We start from the raw sequence: 22,551 nt of genomic DNA on the forward strand, positions 1-22,551 counted from the left end.
CTATTATTAAGCAGTAGTGTTGAATACAACTCTGGATGCCCTCTCAGCTATCTAGTTATAGAGATAAAACTATACTGGCAGAAACCTAAGTGAGATTACCTCACTTCACTCGGCAAAATCTCTTTGTTCTGGCCACTGGACTGACTGTCCCCGACTACAACTGTGCTGCCCCTTTGCAGTAGTTGCGTGGGCTTGCGTGGAGCACACTGGGACACTGCGTCAACACTATGCTACCTCCTTCTGCCTCCTGGAGCTCTAACGTCAACCTTCTCGGCTGATCCTGCGAGTCCCCAACTGAATTCAGACTTCTGTTGGAGGGTGGCTCTACCCTTGCATTGGCACTGTGTCAAGCAATGCGTGGACCCTCCTATCCTAGCATCAGCGTCCCTGGGTCTGCACTGCCTTCTCTGGCATCTCTCTGCCTCTCTCTGTTGTGTATTCGAGGTCCCGGAGAAGATCCTACAACCTCAACTATCCCTGCCCCTCTGCTGCAACAGATCTCTTGCTCGATTTTCTCAACAAACCTTGCCCCAAAAAAATCGAATTGACTGATCTCTCAAGTGTATCTCCAACTGACCCTCAAGCCTCCACTTATACTTTTCCTGTTGATGAATAAACGACCGAGATTAAGTCCCTAATCAACGACTAAGATTAAAACAGACGTGATCCTCGTCTGTACCCATTAATATTTTTATTTTCCTAAGTTTAGACTTAGGAACCCATTAAAAATATAATTATTTTAATAACTCCTCGTCCGGGTGGAATTTCTCCAAACGATTTCTGGGTTTTGGAGACCTCATGTGTTCTAGCCCCTTTGCAAAATTTCAGAGCTAGATCATATCCGATGCTACCCAAAATCAACAAGGAATGGGGATAACAAATGGTTCTAATGCAGCACTGAGTCCAATTGTCAAGAATCATACTGGAGAAGTGACTGACCAAAGTCCCACCCCCAATCCTTCCAAAACAGCCGGGGTATCCCAACATTCATTTTAAATAACCCAGACTTTGGAATAAGGTTTCTCAACTTTGTAAGTGAAAGATGGTCAAGGGAAAGAAGGCCATACTCTTCAGCAAGCGAATCCCACTCCTAAGAGCAAGAGGAAGAATGAAGCGAACAAAGTTCGTTCTTCAGTTTAAATACTCTAGAAAACTTGGAATATGTAGATCTCCATTGAGATACAAGATTATATATTAAATGTATGAATAAGAATGATGATACAATTGAGAGCGAGGGGCTTGCTTATATACCAAGCAGGTATCCCTTTATGGACGGTCATGTCTCCTAAGACATGCCTTTTTGTTTAACTAATTATTACTTATTTACATATTATTATGTTTATTATTTATTATCTATATTTTTTACATAATTATATTCATAACATTTCCTTCCTCTTAAAAAGGCTTTGTCCTCAAAGCTTGTTGATAAAAGGGCTTGATCTCTTTTTCTGCTACGAATGTCTTCTCGTCTCGGGACAGTCATCTTTGTCGATATAAGTTGATATGATCCTTGGAGTGATATATACGATTAGCGCATGGAGGAAGGATCTAACTAAATTAATCTTTATATTGTGAAATCTTTTGATCACTGGAAACTTGTGATGAACTATTATCACTGGACTGGGTTGTGTGCACTTTAGTATTCTTCGGAACATAAGTTTGTTGTTTATGTTCTGAGTGATACAGATTCGTAGATTGATTGAGATGTTTGTTCTTATGATTCAGATGTTGATAAAGAGTTCTTTTGGTTTCCTTTATCATGTGTGTGGCTAGATTCTGATTTACTTCAGGTTCCGATGTCGTCAAGTTGGTTACAAAATCTTCACTTGGAATTTCCTTCGTGATAAGTTCTTCTAATTGTGAAAATTCCTGAATCTAACACATCAAAAACCCCTACTGCAATTACTGGTTTACAATCTCCTACTTGTTCTTTACATTAACAAGTTTTTTAATTGCATAAACATCGAAGTAAACAGTGTTGCAACCTTCACATATATACATATCATGAATTGAAATAAACAGAGACAATAACACAAGGACATCGTTATTTTTGGACAATCTCCGAAAAAACCCAATGCGGGAAAACTGGTGCAACATAAAGAGGGTTTGTATTATTAAGTAGATTTCGTGAATACAACTAGTGTGCCAGAAATGGCTCACCCAACAGAGAATATCCTCGACAGTAGTACCTCTATCCGGAGACAGATATTCCGGAAAATCAGTAACTGAATGATCAAACCCCACAATGACTCTAGTTGTTCCTTATGTTGGACAGCGAAAGTTGCTCCAAGCACTGCTCTGGAACTGCGTCATTTCTTCAGGAGCTGCGTCACCCTCTCCTGGCTCAAAGTCTGCTGATCTACTCCACTCTGCCCCACAGAATCTCCCTAGCGTTGCCTCTGAGGACCAGTGTTAGCCTCTATGGCTTCTGCGTCACCCGTGTCAGCCTTCTGCGTCCTCTGCGTTAGCTCTTCAGCCTCAATGTCAGCCTCTATGGCTTCTGTGTCACCTGCGTCAACCTTCTACATCCTTTGCGTCAGCTCTTCGGCCTCAGTGTCAGCCCTTATTACACCCAAGAAATGATATCAAATTACATCTAAGAAATGATGTGAGATATAGCAATATAAATACATCAAGCATCATCATGTGATCTCAGTAGACAAGTGAAACTTTGGGGTGCTCTCATCATGAGTGCAAAATCATGGTGCACCCTTTGCATGCCAAAGTCATTTGAAATGTGCACAAGTCCTCTATGGCCATTGTGATATGCATCATAGCATTGGTTGAAGAAAATCTATTTGTGTGAACCATTAACTATGATAAAATTTATGAGTCAAATTCCTCTAGTTACCCCACATGTCAGGGGATAATAGGCATGACATGTATAAGGAAAAACTAATAGAGGATTAACTCAAGGATGTGTATGAAATCGACATTAGGTCAACCTAGAGCCCTGGGGTGCTCAAGATTGGAAAGAGCACTTTTCCCAATGAAAGGAAAGGTATAGAGAACCTGATCAGGGAATATAAGGACATTTCTCTATGGTCATATGATGGTCTTAAGGCATATAAAGGTGACATTATTCAACATAAAATCCCCCTAAATCCAAGAGCAAAGCCTTTTAGGCAAAAGTTGAGAAATATTGACTTGAGGTTGGCCCTGTTACTCTCCTTCAGCAAGATTACTCCTAAACTTTTGACCATGCCATTTGTGTGCAAATTATAGTTCTGTAAGGCCGTGCGGAATGAAGTGTAAAAGTCTGCCCTAAATCCCGATGGTGGATGGTCATGGCAAGTCTTGTTAGCTTCATTTTGATGGTGCTTGGTTTTGTGGCTCTGCTAACTTCTCTCCTAGTGCGTGGTAACTCCTTGCCTTGATGGGAATTCTTATGTCTAGGGTTGGTATGTGGGCATCATGGAGGTGGACCTATCAGGACACACAATTTAAGGGAATACTTATTGTTTAGCCCTGTAAAGATGATCACTTCTTTTAACTTTCCCGTTTTCCAGTTATCTTGGCACACCTATTCATTTTCCTCATGGACCATCTTCTTATGTAATTTTTCATGGTTTGTAATTTTGAGCTATATATGTCTTGTTGATTTGACATAAGGGTGAATCTGCATTTCAAATCTAGATATGGATACAAATCCACCCAGATTCGTGTAGGATCCACAATGTAAACAAATACTTCAAATCCAAAAACATATCCCATGTTGCTGAAATGGACCCTGTGCCAAATAGCCCTCGCATGTTGAACCCCAAGAAAATAACATTAGAGTTATAGTTTTTTTTAATTAAATTTAACTATAACAACCACCTATTTGAAACCCTAAAATGCAAATATTTTATTTATACTTTTAGTTAGACTACTTATTTATTAATCTATAGGGTGTATAGCTGTATATTTGATTATTAATCACTTGTAGCCTGTAGGCTGTATAGCACATGTGTTAATTTTAGATAACAATGGTATGTTCTTTGATTGCAACAATTACTTCAATGTACTTTTATTAGCCCTTTGTCACTTCCGCTTTAATTTCTAATAGCAATCACATAATCCATTAATTCACATTGACAGTCACTGTAGATAGAACGTAAACAATAAATCTAGAAGACAAGTCAAGACAAAAGAACACCAATATTTGGCTAAAGTAAGGGAAAAACCCCAAGATGGGAAAACCTTTTATCAATCCTTCTTATTATCAAATATTAAATGTTCAGCAGAGAGAGAATGTCCAATAGAGTACAATGATGAAAGTCAAAGTCAATGTGACTTGACTTTTGCAAATTACCCAAACCAATGTAAGACTGATCAACTTGATGAAGTTCTGCAATTCTGTAAAGTCAACAACAGTCAATGTGCCCTAACCAGTCAGCAGTCAATGGTCAAGACACCTCCTCTTGAGCTTGGTCAAAGTCAGTTAAATTCAGCCTTTAATGTAGATTAAGGTCAGCCCAAAACAGCCCTCCAAACTCCAGTCAAACTCGGTCCGAAGAGAGAGTTTGCTGTAATTTTTTGCAGTCAAAACAACAGTCACCCCTGAAGTCAATGCTGGTCAAATTGCCCAGATTTCCTCGATTTCTGTGCCAAATAACTCAGCCTTACAAGATCGAACTTTTGCTGGTCAAAGTGAGTCATACCAAGGAGAGAAACTTGGTCAAATCAAAGTCAAACTGTCCTGCTGCAGAAAGTCAATGCAGAATGTCAAAGATGCCTCCAAACCCTCGCACGTGTGAAGAAGAATAGGCTGCCTCAGATCTGTACAAACCAATCAATGAAGGAGAGAGAAGAAATGTTGTGTGTGATGAATGTGCCAAATGAGGTTGAAGGTCTCCTTTATTTATATGCGTTGGAGGGGGATCAATTTGTCCAATTTGACCCCAAGCTGACCTTGACCAAATGTGCTCTTGTGGGCTTGACATCAAAAACATATTTCTCCTTATCTGAATTCAGTGCTTCCAGGGTCAATTTTGGTCCTCTTGAAAAGAGGAATTTTGTCCAAACATCATCTTAGGTCAATGAGCTTCCCAAAGTGGAATTTGGCCCTAGTTGCACATTTTAACAGCATGATAATGCTACTAGGAAAGGTCTGAGACATTAAAATTTTAATTTCCAATTTTTGATAATGCTAGCAGAATGCTTTAGGAAATATTTAAGACAATATATATATATATATATATATAATAGTATATAGTATCTACTTAGTTTTCAGTTTTCTTTGTGTAAAAGGATTGTTGTGTCATTAATAATTTAAATAAATGAATCCCATCCAACTTTAGGTGAAGACTCCTCTTAGAACCATATGATACATAGATATAACATCTTCTCAAACAGTGTACGATATTCATTTACCATCAACCTAGCTGTGAATTTTTAGATTTTAATGCAGATTTCAAAGAAGATGACAGGTTGATCATAATGTGGAGTTGAAATACTGAAATAATGAAGATGTAAACCCGTTTTTGGGTATGTAATTAGACTTACTCTACATCATCATATCAATAGAGTGATCATTAATGAGACACTAAATTTTGTATTTACAATTATCCTTTTTGTACAAGGCATGATGCATCATATTCCAATCTTCAGATTTATAAATTATCTAATGATTTCAATTCTAATATTGTGATTCATGATTGGTTTTATTATTAACATTGAATATGTACTTTAAAATTGAAAAAAAAAATAGTGTATTTTTTGTGCGTGGAGTTTCCCATCGTATCCGGATCTCGGCTTTTCAAAAATCTGGTGGATCCATATATAAATCTCGATCGATATTTGTTTCCTAATAACTCATACATTAGGTGATTTGGAAATGTAATTGAAGAATGTAAGGGAAAAATCACTACTATTTTTGTAATTGCTAAAGTGTTTTTAGATTTGTTATGTGCATGATAAGGTTGCCTTAAAGGGTTGAAACTTTATTGGAACACATTAATATCTTTTCTCTTGTATTGCCTAGTGAATTAGGGTTGTTGAGTAGTTAAAGTAAGCGTTCCATGGGGATGTGTCCCCTAGGGTGAGGGGTGCACTTCCCACATTTCCTATGCTCTTGGGGCGAGGGGATGCTTGGGGAAATGTTTCCCCACATTCTCCTTTTGGGGAAATTCTAGGAAACATTATCTCAATGTGAGGGACGCATTTCCCCACAAGGGGTGGTTGTGGGCATCCTCCCCTCAAAAATGGGGGCTTCTAGGCATCCCCCTTGAATTTTGCCTAAAGACAAATAATTTATGAGTGAAGAAGCCTAACATTCAACTGTAGGGCCTATTACCACTCAAACCAATAGGGGACCCAATAGGGGTCCTAAGAGGGAAATTGCTAAGTTAAGGGCAATGATGGAGACTTGGCCCACTGCCACCACATCTAAGTCTCCCTGCTCTTTACAAACTTTCACCAATGGGAGGAGTCCCGGTAGAGTAGGGATCACTTGTAAAGTATATGTCAATGGATATGTGAGAAGTGGCCTTGAAAACCCTTTCTCTAGGATGGAGTGAAGAATGGAACTAGCTTGCTCCTTAAGCAAGGTACTTGGTCCACCAGGGGTAAGGGGTCAATATTGGAGGGTTGAGGGAGAAAGGATAGCTTATAGACGAGGTTCTCAATCCCTATAATCCTTGGGAAACTTTGATTCCCAAATGGTCCTTGACAAATAATCTTTATTGAGAAGTGGGACCACACGGGGCCAAGTAGACCTAGCCCAAGTTCGGGGATGGAATGTAGCAACCAATGATTTTCCTATCCTGGACAAGCTGAAAGGAAAGGACCAAACAAGAATATTTACTTCGAAAGTTTGAAATGATCCTGTTGAGGTCTATCCTTGGGGATGCCTAGGCAAAATTCAATCCTAGAGCTAGGGCTTGGGATTCTCGGAGATTCCACCATTAGAATTGCCTCAAATTTGGAGGAGAGGGAGGGGGACCCACCAGCACAGTAGTATGTAGGAGATCAAAGTTTTTCCTTGGGTCAATTCCCGAGAAATTGATGCCCTAGGTGACCTAATGGGGCTAGACTTGGGGAAAAAGGGGAAAATGGTAAAAAGAGGGTTAAAATGATCACCCCTTTAAGGGACCAGTGCCTAATTCACTTGGGGATATGGAGTCAAGGATGGTGATGAGTAAGAACTTGGTTTCTTGATCAAGGAGGCCTAGAAAGTCAACTTCATCCGATGTTGAGAGAAAGAAAAGAAAAGTGGCCTTCAAGCATTTATACTTCAAAGCAAATGATGCAAGCTTATTGAGACAAATAATCTCTAGGACATTTCATTCATATAACATTGGCCCATACATTAAATTAGCTAAAACATGCTCAATTCCACATTTCGATTATGTAGCAACTAGCCCTAATTTTAGCAATATGCAGCAACAATAATAATAACATCAAAATTTACATACAATGTTATAGAGTATATCCAACCAACATTTCGTTCACAAGACAAAGCTCTAAGACAAGATAAATAGCCCAAATCCATTTGTCAAAACTCATCCATCTCCAAAAAATATCCTCCAAGGAAAAAATGTGAAGTTCTCTATGATTAGAGAGATCCCAAGTCAAGTGATGAGACAAATGAATGTATCTAACATCAATATATAGCCTCCTAAGGAGTTGGAATTAGCCTATGAACCTACATTAGCCCTTAATGATAAAATAATGTGCAAATAAAACCCCTATTGGTGACAAGCCCACCAAACTAGCTCACAAGTGTAAAACTAAGCCTCACAAGGGGCCAAATAATAATATGTACATGTCGTAGGGACCTCCAAAAGGCGTGATAATATCCATAAGTGCCATATTGAGGAATAAATTCCTCGGAATATGATGAACAAGAGGGTGGCCCCTTGTTCTCCAAGTAGTAGACCTGTGGTGCTCCCAGTGGGTCTCAGGGCACATAAATGACCCCATGGGTCTCCATATGAATTGGAGATGCCTGTAGACCCTCTGCAAGGGTCAAAGTGGTGGAATGAATGTTGCCATGACATCATACAAGTCCTGGGGCACGTGCCGAGAGTGTGGGGCTCATGTGGGGGCCTGCTGGGCATAATGTACCAAGCATATCACCATCATCCCAAAAGTGGATCGCTAGTAGTCTTTGAGCATCCATGAAGATCCGTGGAGTGTTTTCTATTGTTGTGGAGGCCCATGGCTCTCTATGCACACCCTACATGTGCCAATGTAGACCTCTAGGGGTTAGGATCCCATATAGGGAGACCAAACCCAAATGGAAACCACCTGTAATCCTGCATAAGATCCAATGTGTCCCCTAGGCTTTCAGTACAACCAGTCATTAAAATAATTGTGTAAAAGAACTTACAAATCATGGATAACGAAGTGGGTACTTCATAATGGCATGCCCTTCCATAGTGGGCTTTGGCATGTGCTAGTGTATCCATGCTCCAAAGGGGGTTAGCCAAGTACCTTATTAGGTGGTTTCAGCCCTTAAAGGGGATATTATGTCCAAGGAACATCCTCTAATGGGGATGGAAAGTGACAAATAAGTGAGATGGAATAGGGAATGAGAGGGGCAGTCCTGGGCCACATATTGGGGCATAGGGGTAGCTAGATAAGGGGAAGCCCACACCTGGGTATGTAATGTATAGGAGGGAGCAATCGTGGTACATGAGGTGCCTCGACCTTGATTTTTCCACCCTTCTTTATATGTCTTTTACCTTTTATGAATCTATAATTAACTTCTTGAGGCTCAAAGGACAAGAGCATGATATGTAAGATATAACAATGATTACCCACTTTTAAGTAGGGTGGTTCATTGCCCTCCATGGGTTGGGACAATCATGGGTTCCTAAATGATAAAGGAGGCTCATCTAGGGCCTATGGAACCAGGGTGATGGCCATGGATTGGGGTAGAGCTCATGCATTGGCTTTTGCCCACGTGCTAATTATTTTGTCCCGGCCATCTTTTGCATTTTGTGGTACAATTTCCTGTTAAATGTGGCCAATTATGCTTTTCACTTTTTCTTTTAATTGCTTCAACCTCCGAGCATCATTCTAGGCCTGACCCAAGGTGGGGGCAAGGGGATAGGGAAACTGGTCCTATGTGGACCCAAAATGGAAATGTGGATCTTGGTGGGAGAAAAGATGAATGGGTTATAGTGAGTGGAAAGGGAGTAATATGTGTGGGTAAAGGAGCGGGACCACGCACCCAAAGTCGAGATTTCCCAAGTAGTACCACCCTAGAACCAAATGGTCAATAAAGGAGATCCCACAGGAGTAAGATCCAAGGGTAACAACCAAAAGAGATCAAGGGGACATGAGCACAAACCAAGCCCACTCTTTCCGCTAAATCCCCCCATCAATCCATACCCAAAAGTATGCATAAGTAAACCCAATACTCAATTACCAAATGACAAGACATACCTTTAGATTCAACTCTATAAGCAAAACCCTTGTTATGTATTTAGAGTCCTAGGAATGAAACCCTAGTTTGGTCTAGGACGGTATATGTCTAACATTGCCTGACATATGATGTGCTTATGATATGTTGATGAATTCCTAGATGTATGTGTTGACTTAAGTGTTAATAGTCATGAGTCTTAGGGTTTGGAAACAAGCCCTAGTCAAGGTTTGATGTTCTAGGATGATGATGTTTGGTAAATCTAGGGTTTTGCAGCTAAACCCTAGTAGTAATTAAATTCTCTGGTATGTGTGATATGACAATTTGGAATCTATGAATTTATATAGTGATTGTTGAGAATTTGTAAATGAAAATCTAGGGTTTACATCAAACTCTAGTAGATGCTCATCATGATGTTGATTAAAATGTGATTGATTTTGATTGTTGAAGCTCATGTATGAAATCTAGGATATGTATGAAATCTTAGTGAGGAGTCTAACATATGAATTCTAAAAGTTGTTAGATTCATTGATTTGATTTGTTTCTAGGGTTTGCTATATGAAGGAACTTGTCGTTGAAAGAATATTGGAACCCTAGAATAATGAGTTTGAAATCTTTATGAGCTATGAATGTGATTTAGGGTTTGTAACTAAACCTGGGCAAGAAGTTGAAGTATATTCTCTTGTTGATTATGTTTGTAAAGTCTAAATGCTTCTGTTGTTATAAGTTTTTGACATGGCTAACTTCATGCTTCTATAATTTGGTTGTACTTGCTATCTAAGTTGTGCAGGGACATCATCTTCAAGTTGGTGAAGATGATCGTGATAAGCATGATATATGAATGACTCTTAAGAAGGATGGAAGCCATGAAAGATTCTCTGGTGTCATAAAGAAGAAGTAGAACTCCCTAAATTAAGACGGAGTCTGGATGAAATCTCCCTAGGTTAAGAGGGAGCTTGAGTGAATGAAATCTCCCTACGATAAGAGGATGGTTGAGAATATTCCTTATATAGGAATAATTAGATCCTCTCTGATTAAGAGGGAGTGACAGGTATGGTTCTCTACTTCATGTATCATGCACTAAACTAGTACTAATAATCGTAAGTTTAGTGAAAGCCATGAGTGAGAGAAGGAAGTTGGAGAATGCATTTTGAGGTGATGTTGAAAGAAGGAAAGCAAGATTCGATTGAAGAATATGTTGCTGCATATGAAGTAGGAAAAGGAAAGTGCATGATTGAGGAATCTTCTGTCAAAGATTCAGTTGATAGTCCTATTATCAAAAGTTGAGAAGCAACATCAAGTTGTCTAGAAGACCCCGAAGGTTTGTATTTGATTATGTACATGTGAGTATATTATTGATTGGGGTTGTGTTTGTAGTATGTACAAGTAAATCTCTCGAAGGTTTTGATAACATGTTGGTTACTGATTAGTTTGATCAGGAGAGATTTGTTGGATCAAGGGGTGTTGAGGCTTTGTGAGTGAAGCATTGCCTGGAAGGACATCTAGCCAGCACATTGTGTTGATGTCTAGGTCCCGAAGTTGGAAAGGTGGCATTGGTCATTGAGCTTTGACACACACCTAGATCCTTGGCTTGATGGTTACCAAGCTAAGTAACCGGATTCGTCCAAATGGCCTGGTGAACCGGAATCCGGCGTGTCAAACACGATTCGTCCAAAAAACATGTCCCAAAATAGGATTCGTCGAATCCTATCAGGATTCTTCGAATCCCAAACGTGTCCCGAAATTCGCTAGCGTGTCCCAATTTTTGCTTGCGTGTCCCGATTTCCAAGATTCGTTTGGCCGAAAAGGGACTCCCGTGGGTTAAAAAAGGCCGCATTTCCTCATTACAGTCACGTTGTTTATCACACTGTTTTCCTCATTACAGTCACATTGTTTATCATTAGAAATATTTATTGCAACTATTATATTATAGTTTTAAAAAATTCATATTAAATTATAAAACTAGCACAATTACAATTTAAAATTAACACAATCAAATTAATAAATAAATTAATAAATTTGGTTAATAAATTAATAAATGTAGTTGATAGAGGTGGATATTAATATAATATTATTACTATTATATTGAATTTGAATTTCGTATGTACTATGTATGCTATAGATGAAGATCTATGTTTGAAATCAATAAATTTGTATCATTAATTAAAATTTGTGTAAGAAATATCTAATTTTTAATATAATTGTTAATATATATATATATATATATATATATATATTCGGGATTCGTAGGATTTGGGATTCGTAGTATCGGATTCGGACACGTTGACCCCCCGGAACAGGACACGTAGGATTCGTTATATATTATTTTATTTAAAAATATAAATATATACGAATCCGGGGGGTCAACGTGTCCGAATCCGATACTACGAATCCCAAATCCTACGAATCCCGAATCCCCGTGTCAGGTGACTTAGTTAGCAAGTAATCCTGATGGTACCTAGAGAGGCAGAAAGCTTGATTCTATCTTAGTCCCACCCAGATAGATTTCCCTGGTCAAGAATCTAGTCCGTGGCATTGCGGTGCCTAAATTGTTGAGAGACCAATGGATAGATTGCCCTGGTCAGGAATCTAGTCCATGGCATTACGATGCCTAAACTTCTTCATAGATGATGTGGTTTGAGATCTTCCATGTACCTCTTTGATTATATGTAAATATGAATACCTCCCTAGTTAAGAGGGAGTGTTGGAAAATGTAACTAGGTTCGGTCTTCATAATTGTACTTGAAGTCAAAATGTAATATATATGTCAAAAGAAAAGAAAAAGAATTTTTATTATTGACTTATTAAAGCATCGGTTTCATGTTTGGGTCATTTGTATTAGGTTAAGCCTCCATTGTAGGCTTTAGGGTGTTGTCAAAGTCAATATGTTTATTGGTTAAAGAATCCTCCATCATCAAGTGAGCCTCCTCAATGTCTCCTTCAAGTCGGCCTCAAAGGAACAATCATAAAATGATTCATGTCGGCCTACAACAACGATGCATCCTTTCATGATTCATGTCGGCTATTTTAGTATGGGCATACCACTATAAATACAAGCCTGTGATTTTCGCATAACATCCATCTCAAGTTCGGATTTCAGAGAGCCTACTTTCGGTGATTACGCAGAAGTTCGGACATAATTTCAGAGACATAATTCGGGTGATAAGTTCAAATATCACAGTATGATGACTTCAATTTGATGCTACTTTTGAAGGAGAGCCTCATTGTCATTACAAAGATATACTCACATTGCTATTCAGTGTTATCACATTGACATTAACTCGGTGCTCTCACATTATCTCAAGTGCTATTACAGTGACTTAAATCTGGTGCTATGACAGTGATGCTCTCTCAGTATCTCGGTGCTATTATAACGATGCTATCACAGTAGATATAGGAGCTCAGATTGTTTACAGAGGTGATCTCTTCAAAACACAAGTGTGAAGAAGACTGACTGCTACAAGAAGCCATGGAACTGATGCATGACAAGGTTGACTTGATGGATGGAGGATGTCTTGCTTTAGATTGTAAGGGTCTTGGTCATCTCATCTTTTGAATCTACTGAAGGAAGAATTTGTGATTGGGTTTTCCCCTCAAGGGGGGTTTTCCCCTCGAGGGGGATTTTTCCCTGGCCGCATGTCTACATCCTGTGTTCTCATCTATTTGTTGCTTGGCATTAATCTTGAAGATAAGAATAGATAATTAAAGATCTAATATTAATAATGAACAGATCACAAGTTAATGTCATAATAAGGGAAATCGTTTTAACTGCCAACTCTATGGATTTCCCAACACATGGAACCCTCGCGGTTTTGTATTTCTAGGAACTATGAAAAACGGGTGGAACCGCAGTTCCGATTTTTGAAACAACGGTCCGCTCGAGGATTGGTATGGGATGCAAATCCACCTCTTGAACTGGGGGGGAGGTTCCTACAACACTATCTCAAACTATTCAGTGATGCCATCTAACAAATCGACTTTGTAACTTGACCACAAAGATCCAGCTGCAAAATTAAAAATATTTCTGCTATCATAAAAAGAAGAAATTTGTTGCTGCAAACCCTAGTGATCTCTGATCTCTCCTTCACAGATTTCTAGAGCTCTGACACCATGTTAAATCTCCTAATACCAACCCATAATTATTTTCTCGCAACAATTATTTATTCCCAGAAATTTATTTTATTATCCAAATAAATTCTGAATTGTTGAAAAATAAAATCACTGGTATTTTAACTTCTAGAAATTTATATGCATCAGAAATAAAATTGGAGAGATATCAATCACACATTAGAATAGATAAAACCCATAACAATTCTCCTTCATTAGTTAATCTCAGGTAGCGAAGGGTTTTCGACCCACAGAGAAATTACAAGGAAATATGCATTAAATAGAACCTGTAACTTGGCTCCCACTGGAAGAATTAAACCCTAGGAATTTCGGCCCATTGGAAATTAGCCTTTGAAGAAATTCAGTTTGGAGAATTTTGACCCACCTCTCATCAGAAATTCGGCCCCACATCTTCCCCTCAAATAGCCACTATGCCTTAGTTTATCTAGCCCTTGGAATCTCCAGCAATTTGACTTCCTCAAAATGCTCTCTCCTCTGTGCGACAATCTAGTTGAGCCTCTTGCTCTAGAGAAAATCATTTTTTCCACTTATGCGGCTTCACCTCTCCCTTAGGCTTGTTTTATAGTCTTCATCAAGCCCAAATCTCTAGCCCTAATCACCCTTCTAGAAGATCTAGGAGATCAACAGCTGAGATCATTTCTAAGTCACTTAAATATTTTCATTATTTATCCTTAGAAATTGACTTAATAGTCCACAATAATTAATTGACTTTAATTATTGTACTTTTTCTAAGTTAGACTTAGGAAAGAAGACATAAATCACTTAACTCCAAGCAAGCACCTAAAGAGGTAATAAATCATTGTCTACATGGTAAGACGCCAAGCATTTGCAAAAGACCTTCCAAAGCTACCATAAGCTTCAACGCTATGTACCTTGATATTGGTGGCATTGATTGTTGAACTCCTCTATCATGACCCTAGTAAAAATGTACCCATCACTCAAACAAAATCTCGATTTGACATTTTAAGCTTTTTATATCTTATTATAATGCTTACAAGGTGATATTGATAATGAGGATCCCAATATAGGCAATGAGTTTGATGATACGTAGGTATTTGTTCTAGCATGATTTTTTTTGGACTATGGAGGCCATCTAAAGCCTCTTTGTCGATGTATTTTTGGTTCAAAGATGGATTGCACTCAGTGCTATTTTTTGTTATATGCACCCTCACTTGTTATATATATATGAGAAACTTTGCATCTTTGTGTATAGTGGTTTGGATTCATTTGGATGCACAAATATTTATATTTTTTTTTCAAAATTTTAATATTTTTTTTTTTGGTGGACCCGTTTTTTGGTCTTTTTTTTTTGTAGTTTTGATCTAGTTCCCAGTTTTGGGGTCAACCAGTTTAGTGACCAGTATGGTTCTGATAATGCTGGTACAGATTTTGAGTGGGATCTAACATTCTGCTTTACCCACATGAAATTCAATTCAGATTTTGAGTGGGATCTAACATTCTGCCTGCCCCACATGAAATCCAATGAGGTTGGAACCATTTAACATTACCATACGAAATCGGAAAATCCAATGAGATTTCCAATGAGGTTGGAACCGGTTTTGGTGTCGACCGGTTTGATGAGTAGGTTCTAATAATATTGGTTCCTTGTCCATTGTTCATTTTCAGTTTTAACTTTTGAGTCTTGAATCTAGATGCTAATAACCTTGGACAGAGTCTTTGAGTTGTCACTCTTTACTATTTTCGAGTTTGAGTAATTTCAACTTACTATTACATTCTTCATATTTTAGTATCTACTATTTTGCTTAGGTAATCAGATTCTAGAATAATGAATGATGGATTCAAATCAATGTATACAATATTTTACTATTCCTCTTTCTTTGAATCATTTATGATGTATGAATCAATGTATGTCATTATTGAATTTGAATCTGAATTGTATATATATACCCTGACATCCCCTGGTCTCCCCTAAATTTCCCTAAAATGTGGGGGTGCTCCCACACATTTCCTTGTGCATCTCCCTGCTCTCGTGTATCCCTATCCCAGAAATTTCGTGGAACATTGGTGAAATATTGTCCACTGCTACTGCTGTTTTGTTTGTAATATATATTCCATAACAATCCTAAGGCTGAAAATTCAGAGAGTTATGATCTAGGAAACCTTTAGGATAGAGGTAAAATTTCTGTTTTGCATTAAAAGTCAAAGAGAGTGCAGAAATTTCTACATTGGCTGGATTTCTTTCTCCATAAGAAAGATTCCATCTTAATGTTTCAAATGTCATATTTTTCTCCACATCACTGCTCAACCACACTAAATTTCACTATCATCATTCCTATGATTTTGAGTGCTCAATCTACAAAACTCCAATTGACACATCGCCTACTAAAATCATGCAACTCCTGTTGAATGTCAATTCTCCAGCTTGAATGCCTTGATCATTGAGAGAACCTCTCTAGGTACTTTATTGCTCTGATACTAGATTTTGGTACAAGCAAAGGACAATCTAGCTGATGCCCCCCTGTGTTGACTTTGAGCACAGCTAGCTCTAGTACAAACACATGCACGTCCACAAAATCGGCTAACTTATGTTGTTAACAATAAAAATAACATTAAATAGAATTGGGTAGATTTATAGGTATAACTTTGTATCCTAAAAATATTATTTATTTGCCAACAAGATTGCAACCATGTCAGAGGAATCAATATTCATCCTTGAAACATGCCTTACAGAGATCAGTTAGTACAGAACACAATAGCAAGTCAATGGTATAGGACCTGTCAATGGAGTCTAGCTTGGGTGGTTAAAGTGAAAGGTTGTTATCCTCTCTGCCCAGGTTTGTTTCCCGCTTGTGACATGCTTGTTCCCTATGGACCAATTTACCTCCACAAGGAGCTGTTACATGTGGACAGTTCTAGGTGCAATCTTTGGGTGATGTTGACATATTAGATTTCCCCCAGTCCATGGGTGAAATTTGTGCCATGGTCCTGAAGCATTCAAAAAACCAAATGGTGACAAATCAGATTGAGAAGCAACAAGATTTCTCCAAGAACAACAGATCGCCCCTCTCTAATTTATATGGAATGTATTTATATATTGGATTATTTGCTAATAATTATAATTTCATAATCAACTAATGGTGACCATTTATTAGCCACCTAAGTGAAATTTTTTGGCTGTTGATCATTGATCACTTCCATGAAAATGCGCCCAATGCGAGTTGATTTCACTGTTGTTGATGTCCAAGTCAATCTTGCCATCTTGTCAATAGATGAACTTCATGATTTGAACTGTTGTAAGTCTTCAGCTTCAGCAATCCCTCTATTTTGGAATGTTCAAGCATATTAGCTATTTTTGCTCTACCAAAGGAGGTTCCTGATGAAGAGGGTTAAAAATAGAAAGCCTCAAACACTATGTTAGGAGCATGGGCACACTGAAGAAGAATGTTCGGAGCTGTACCTTGAAATGATTCCCAAAGATAAAGTGGGGAGAAAATTTCTTCTTATGCAATCTAAACAGGCCAATAGACACGCAATGGAAGGAAAAGAAGAAGTTGATATCGGATGATAAGCAAACTAAACGAGGGCCACAAAGTAAGGTGAAACAAAGAGAAAATTTCTCGAGGTGAATGTGCAGATTAAGAAAACTATTTAACTAGAGTGTTTGGTCCAAAAAGTAAGAACTTGATCTTAAAAGCATGGCAAAGTATTTTGCAGATGTTCCTGTACCAGAAAAATTTCCTGTACAAGAGGGCTACAAATTGTTGTGTTGCGGTTATAAGTTCTCAAAGATACCACGGGACTTTTGTGATATCGAAGTTGTTTATCTTAGTTGTGACTCTGATTATCAATTTGGCAATAATGTTAAGCAACAAGGAATTTTCATGCCTAGGGTAACGACCTTGCTCCTTAGTATTAAAACCTCTTCTTTGGAGTTGGTAGCAGATGCCTTTGGCACTCCCACATTGCTGTTATTACTTGATGTGCTTTCAAGCCCCATTGGTTGATCTTGGTCATTTGTGGACATTAATATACTTTCTTTCTCTTCTCTCTAGGAGGGGACTAAAAACTACGAGTTTGCTTTAATGTTTGGATCAGTCAGTTTGTTGAGGCAAATACAGTTGTAACTGAAGTTTTCTTCTCAGCTTCAAAATTGGTTCTAGGGTTCTATGATAGATTCATCCAGTACTGTCAGTTTCGTTTCAGACATAGTTTACACTTGGTTTGGTGATTCATGTAGTTAGCTTATCTTGTGGATTATGTTGAATGAACTAAATTTAGTAACATCTAAGTTAATTAATCAATGAGGGCATTTGGTATGTGGAAGGGTATACAAATTCAGCATCATCATTTCCAACCTGGACACAGTTTGTCTAGTTGGATTTCAGTCTTGATAAGGAAGAGAAGGTAGGGAATCTAAAATTTTTATACCAGTAGCTTTCTGCAACACAGTTGGAACGTTAGTTTTTCTTCTCATCCTCAAAATTGGTTATAGGTTTCTATGATGGTTTCATCCACCGCAGTGTCAGTTTAGTTTCAGACATAATGTACACTTGGGTTTGGTGATTCATGTAGTTAGGTTAGCTTGTGGATTATGTTGAATGAACTAAATTTAATGACATGTTAGTTAATTAATCGATGGCATTTGGTATATGCAAGAGTATGTCAAATAAGCAATGTCATTTCCAACTTGGACACGATGTCTAGTTGGATTTCATCCTTGATAAGGAAGTGTATATATATATATATATATATATATATATATATATATCAGTGTATGGCCAAAAAATCACTCATTTTTCACTTTCTTTCTGCCATTCGTCTTTGCGGAGAGAGGAGGTGTTTGCCATTTTTGACTCTTGAGAGTTGAGACTGAGTCAGGACTCAAGATTCAAGACTTGATTCACTATTTTGATATGTGATGTAGCATTAGACTTCATATACATATTATATATTGGCTTTCTTTTCATGTTTATGTGGAAATGCATTTATTTGATGTTGTGGATACTTTAGATGCTAAAAAAAAAATTAAAAAATGAATACTTTTGTATTTTTTATTTTGTCGATTTTTTTATAAACCTCCCAACTTTAACAACTTTTTCAATTTCTGGACCCTTGCCGATTTAATCCCGACTTCGACTTTTTCCACATTGATATATATACACACATTTAGGCAATCTAGAACTTTCAAGATAAAGTACGTGTCTCTTCTATTCCAGCTCCTTTCTGTAACGGTGTCTTCCTAATATGTCAGGGACATATTATATATCACCTCCAACAATACCTCAGGTGATGAGATATCATAGCATACATATTGGATCAATGTTGGTACATGTGTTTTTCTATTAGTGGTCAACTATGTATTTTATGAAGTTAAATCCTTTACATGTATTTTTCCTGTAGTGAGTCTATTAGAGAGGCCATTTGGGTGATGAACAGCAGTAAAGCAGCCGATGAGGAAGGCTACCAAGCAGAGTTCTTTAAGCACGGTTTTCGTGCTTTGGTTAGCTACTTGGTTGATCTCTTCAACCATGTAGTCCGTGAAGGTTTTCCACCGACATGGGCACACCATCCATCCGATCCACAAATCAAGTTCCAGCTCAAATCCCAATAACTATAGAACGATCATGGTGGGTCACACGTTCTCGAAGTTGTATGCTACTATTCTACATAGGAAGCTTTCTACTGACCTTGAACAGAGACAACTCAAAGCTAGGGGATAGGTAAGGTTTTGACCAAATCATCAGACCATTGACCACATCTTCACCCTTCGCGCCGTGATTGAGGAGGCACAACACTGCTCTTCGAAAGTCTACTGTTGTTTTGTAGATTTTCGGAAAGCTTTTGACTGTGTTCCGAGGGAGGCCTTGCTCCAGAGACTCAGAGATATTGGCATCACTACAACCCTATTGACCGTTATTATGCGCCTATATGAGTCTGTTATTGGTCATCTTCACACATCCCATGGGATGTTTGATTTCATTCGAAGCACCATTGGGGTTAAATAGGGTTGTCCACTGTCCCCTACCTTGTTTGGGATCTATATTGATGAGTTGGAAGCATTTCTACACGAGCATATCCAAGACACTGATGGTTGCCTTTTTCACTAGGTTCTGATATCTATTCTACTCTTTGTTGACGACGTGGTCCTCCTCTCCTCATCCCTAGAAGGATTACAAAGGCAGCTGGATGCCTTAGCTCTGTTTTGTGACCATCGACAATTGACAGTCAACCTGAGTAAAACCAAGGTTATGATCTTCAATGGGGTGAAGAAAACCTCAGACCTTCACTTTCTATTTAGAGGGGAGGAGATTGAGATCACCAACACGTATACTTACTTGGGGGTGCAATTCTCAGGTCCCCGCTTTAGTTTGCAACCAGCGCTTCAACCTTGGATCAACAAAGGATATGGATCCTTAGCCCTTCTCGAGAGACAATGCTTTCGACATCACTTCCAGGGCATCTCATCCAAGATGAGCCTCATGGACACTTTGATTTGTCCCACTATTCTATATGGCTCAGAGATTTGGGGACCGTCTTTACTTGAGTCGGACTGGGCTTCAGCTAAGAGAGTCCAAATTCTTCTTCTCTGCCGCATCATTAGGTGCAAACTGACAGTGCTACAACACATCATCCTTGTAGAGTTTGGAGCTCAGCCCTTTTGGCTTGAGACAGTCTTTAGATTGGTTTCATTCTTGCATCGTGTCCAGGGCTTGGCAAACTCGATAAAGAGTAGGGACCGTTATCCTTACTTGGCATATTGCTCTTTTGAGACTATTGCCCGTTCTACTCCCTCAGGCCGAGCCAGATGTTGGTTTACAGGAGTTTCAAACCTCTTAGAGTCAATGGGAATTCAGTTGGATCGTCTCCCTCCTTTCCGATATTCCTTAGATGCTCCTGGTCACCTTTTACCTACTAGACAGGAGCTAAACAAGATCATCAGGGAGGACATCTACAAGCAGTTCGTCCAGGTCACCTGGGTCAATCCTCCAGGAGGGTTGCGCCCAAAGATGGCCTTCTACGTTGAGCACTTCTTGGAGTTGAGAGACGGGCTCATTGTTCGACCCCAGTATATGTTTCACCACTGGATGCATGCTCTTCGTATTCCTCTAGCCCAGTTCAGAGTAGGTTCTCATAGGCTTCGGGTAGAGACAGACCACCAGATGGATAAACTAGATAGACTCCCTTAGGTATGTCATTTACAGGAAGTGGAGACCGAGGTGCATTTCATCCTTAGATGCCCTGTCTACTATGAGATCAGAGGAAGGTTTCATTGTTTGTTCAGAGATTCTCGGACCCTCACCGACTTTTTCAGGTACCCTGATCAGAGATGTTTGGACCTATATATGTAGGAGGCTCTTAGGTTCCGAGCGCATATTCTTCAGCCTCCCATCAGACCAAACCCCACATAGAGGATCACGACATTTTTCCGGGTACTACCTTCAGACAGGGGCACCAAGAGATCGACTGAAACTAGTACATATCCAGAATCCAAATCAATGAGGATTCGTGGGACCTCACCCTGCCACACGAGATCTCAGCAACAGTTTTGTCTCAGATCCGTTCCTGGGAAACAAAGTAGGTCCTCCAGCATTCAGCAGCGTGTAAACCCCCCAGGATACGATTTAGTGGACAATCTGCACTTGCGATGCGCTCTTCATCGGGCCAACAGACTTTGTTGAATTTCTTCAGTGTTATTCATTTAGCCTCAGATGTTAGGAGAGATGGGTCTGATCCTTAGACCTATTAGATCTTGGATCTTCTGCGCTAGGGCCAGATGTTGATTTACTTCATGCATTGTATCTTTGATTTACTTCATGCATTGTATCTTTTATAGGAGACCATTTGGTTCTCCCGCTTTGTATATACATCAATGTACTCAACAGTCCCTTTGACCTACTTTGTAGTCATTAGTTGGGCATAAATATAATTATCTTATCTTATCTCATCTTATCTACCCTCATATTCGATTTGTCCAGAGTGATGCAGTCCTCTTTTAATTGTTTGTCTTCATACATAACGTGAATATAATAGATAGCAAGGTAAGATGATGCCAAGATAGAGATCTTAATCATTATGCTATAAAGTGATTGACAAAATCGGAAACAAGCTACATAAACTCTGATTGCAGAATTCATGCGCTTAACAAACCTGTTTTGTCATGCTGTGTGTCATGAAAGCCATGTTGTTCATTCCCCCCCTGTTTTGTCATGCTGTGTGTCATGAAACCTGTTTTGTTGTAAGCCATGTTGTTCATTCCCCCCTTGCATGTGGAACATTTTTATTAGTAACTACGTTTCTAACTTTTATTAAATCTTGCTTCTAAGTATTTCTTCCAATTCATCTTGCAGCTCATGATGGAGAAAAATCACTCTATGGAGATTCCTTCTGAACAAAGAATGGAAAGACAAGAGATGATTGCAAAAGAGCGTGATAAAGAGCACAAGAATGCTCTTGAAAGGGCTCACACCTTGAATATACCCCATGCATTCCCGCCATCTTCTGACACCTTTGACGAGGATGAACGCAGCGAGCAAGAAGCTCTTTTGAATGAACCCAAGAATTCATTATTGGATACAGAAGTTGGGGAATCTTCGGCAAATAAGCTGACTATTGAGAAAAAACCTGATTGGGAAGAGCTCATTAATAAACTTTTTATGAAAAATGCATCTGGTAAAGTTGTTTTGAAGAAAGGGGTGAACACTGAATAATGTTTGATGATTCTCTTTCCAATTAATTCTTCTTTTGTTTAGTGGGTGGTTGATAAAAAAATTATTCTTCTATTTGGTATTTGAATATACACATTTATTATTCAAGTGTTTCCAATTAACTGCATTAAAAATATGTATTTGTTGTATTTTGTGTAGATAAATTAGATCCAATTTTGAATGATAAAGCGCACGTTTCAATTGCTGAAGCAATCAAAGTATAAAAAGCAAGGTGAACAATGAATGGCATTAAGGATATAAGGACCAATAAAACTATTGAAACTATTGAAATTGAACAAGTGGAAACATTTAACATGCCCACATAGCCCAAACAGATAAAGATATGAAAATATAAAACAAAATTTGAATAGAAATAGAAATAAATAGTATTACAATCAAAACACA

The 22,551-nt window shown here is 38.6% G+C and overlaps 1 protein-coding gene across 1 annotated transcript in view; it reads left to right on the top strand.

Moving 5' to 3' along the window:
• LOC149236475 (uncharacterized) overlaps positions 1 to 22,190 on the top strand; it is a 289,290-nt gene extending 267,100 nt beyond the window's left edge. The window contains exon 5 of the mRNA XM_089372397.1: positions 21,790 to 22,190. Within this exon, the coding sequence (XP_089228523.1) occupies positions 21,790 to 22,149 (360 nt within the window). The 3' untranslated portion in view covers positions 22,150 to 22,190. The remainder of the gene's footprint in view (positions 1 to 21,789) is intronic.
• Positions 22,191 to 22,551: the final 361 nt, after the last annotated feature.

The sequence above is a fragment of the Pinus tabuliformis genome, chromosome 8 (assembly GCF_031772625.1).
Source record: "Pinus tabuliformis cultivar Carrire ecotype Pingquan chromosome 8, CPIR1, whole genome shotgun sequence".
NCBI classification, from domain to species: Eukaryota; Viridiplantae; Streptophyta; class Pinopsida; order Pinales; family Pinaceae; genus Pinus; species Pinus tabuliformis.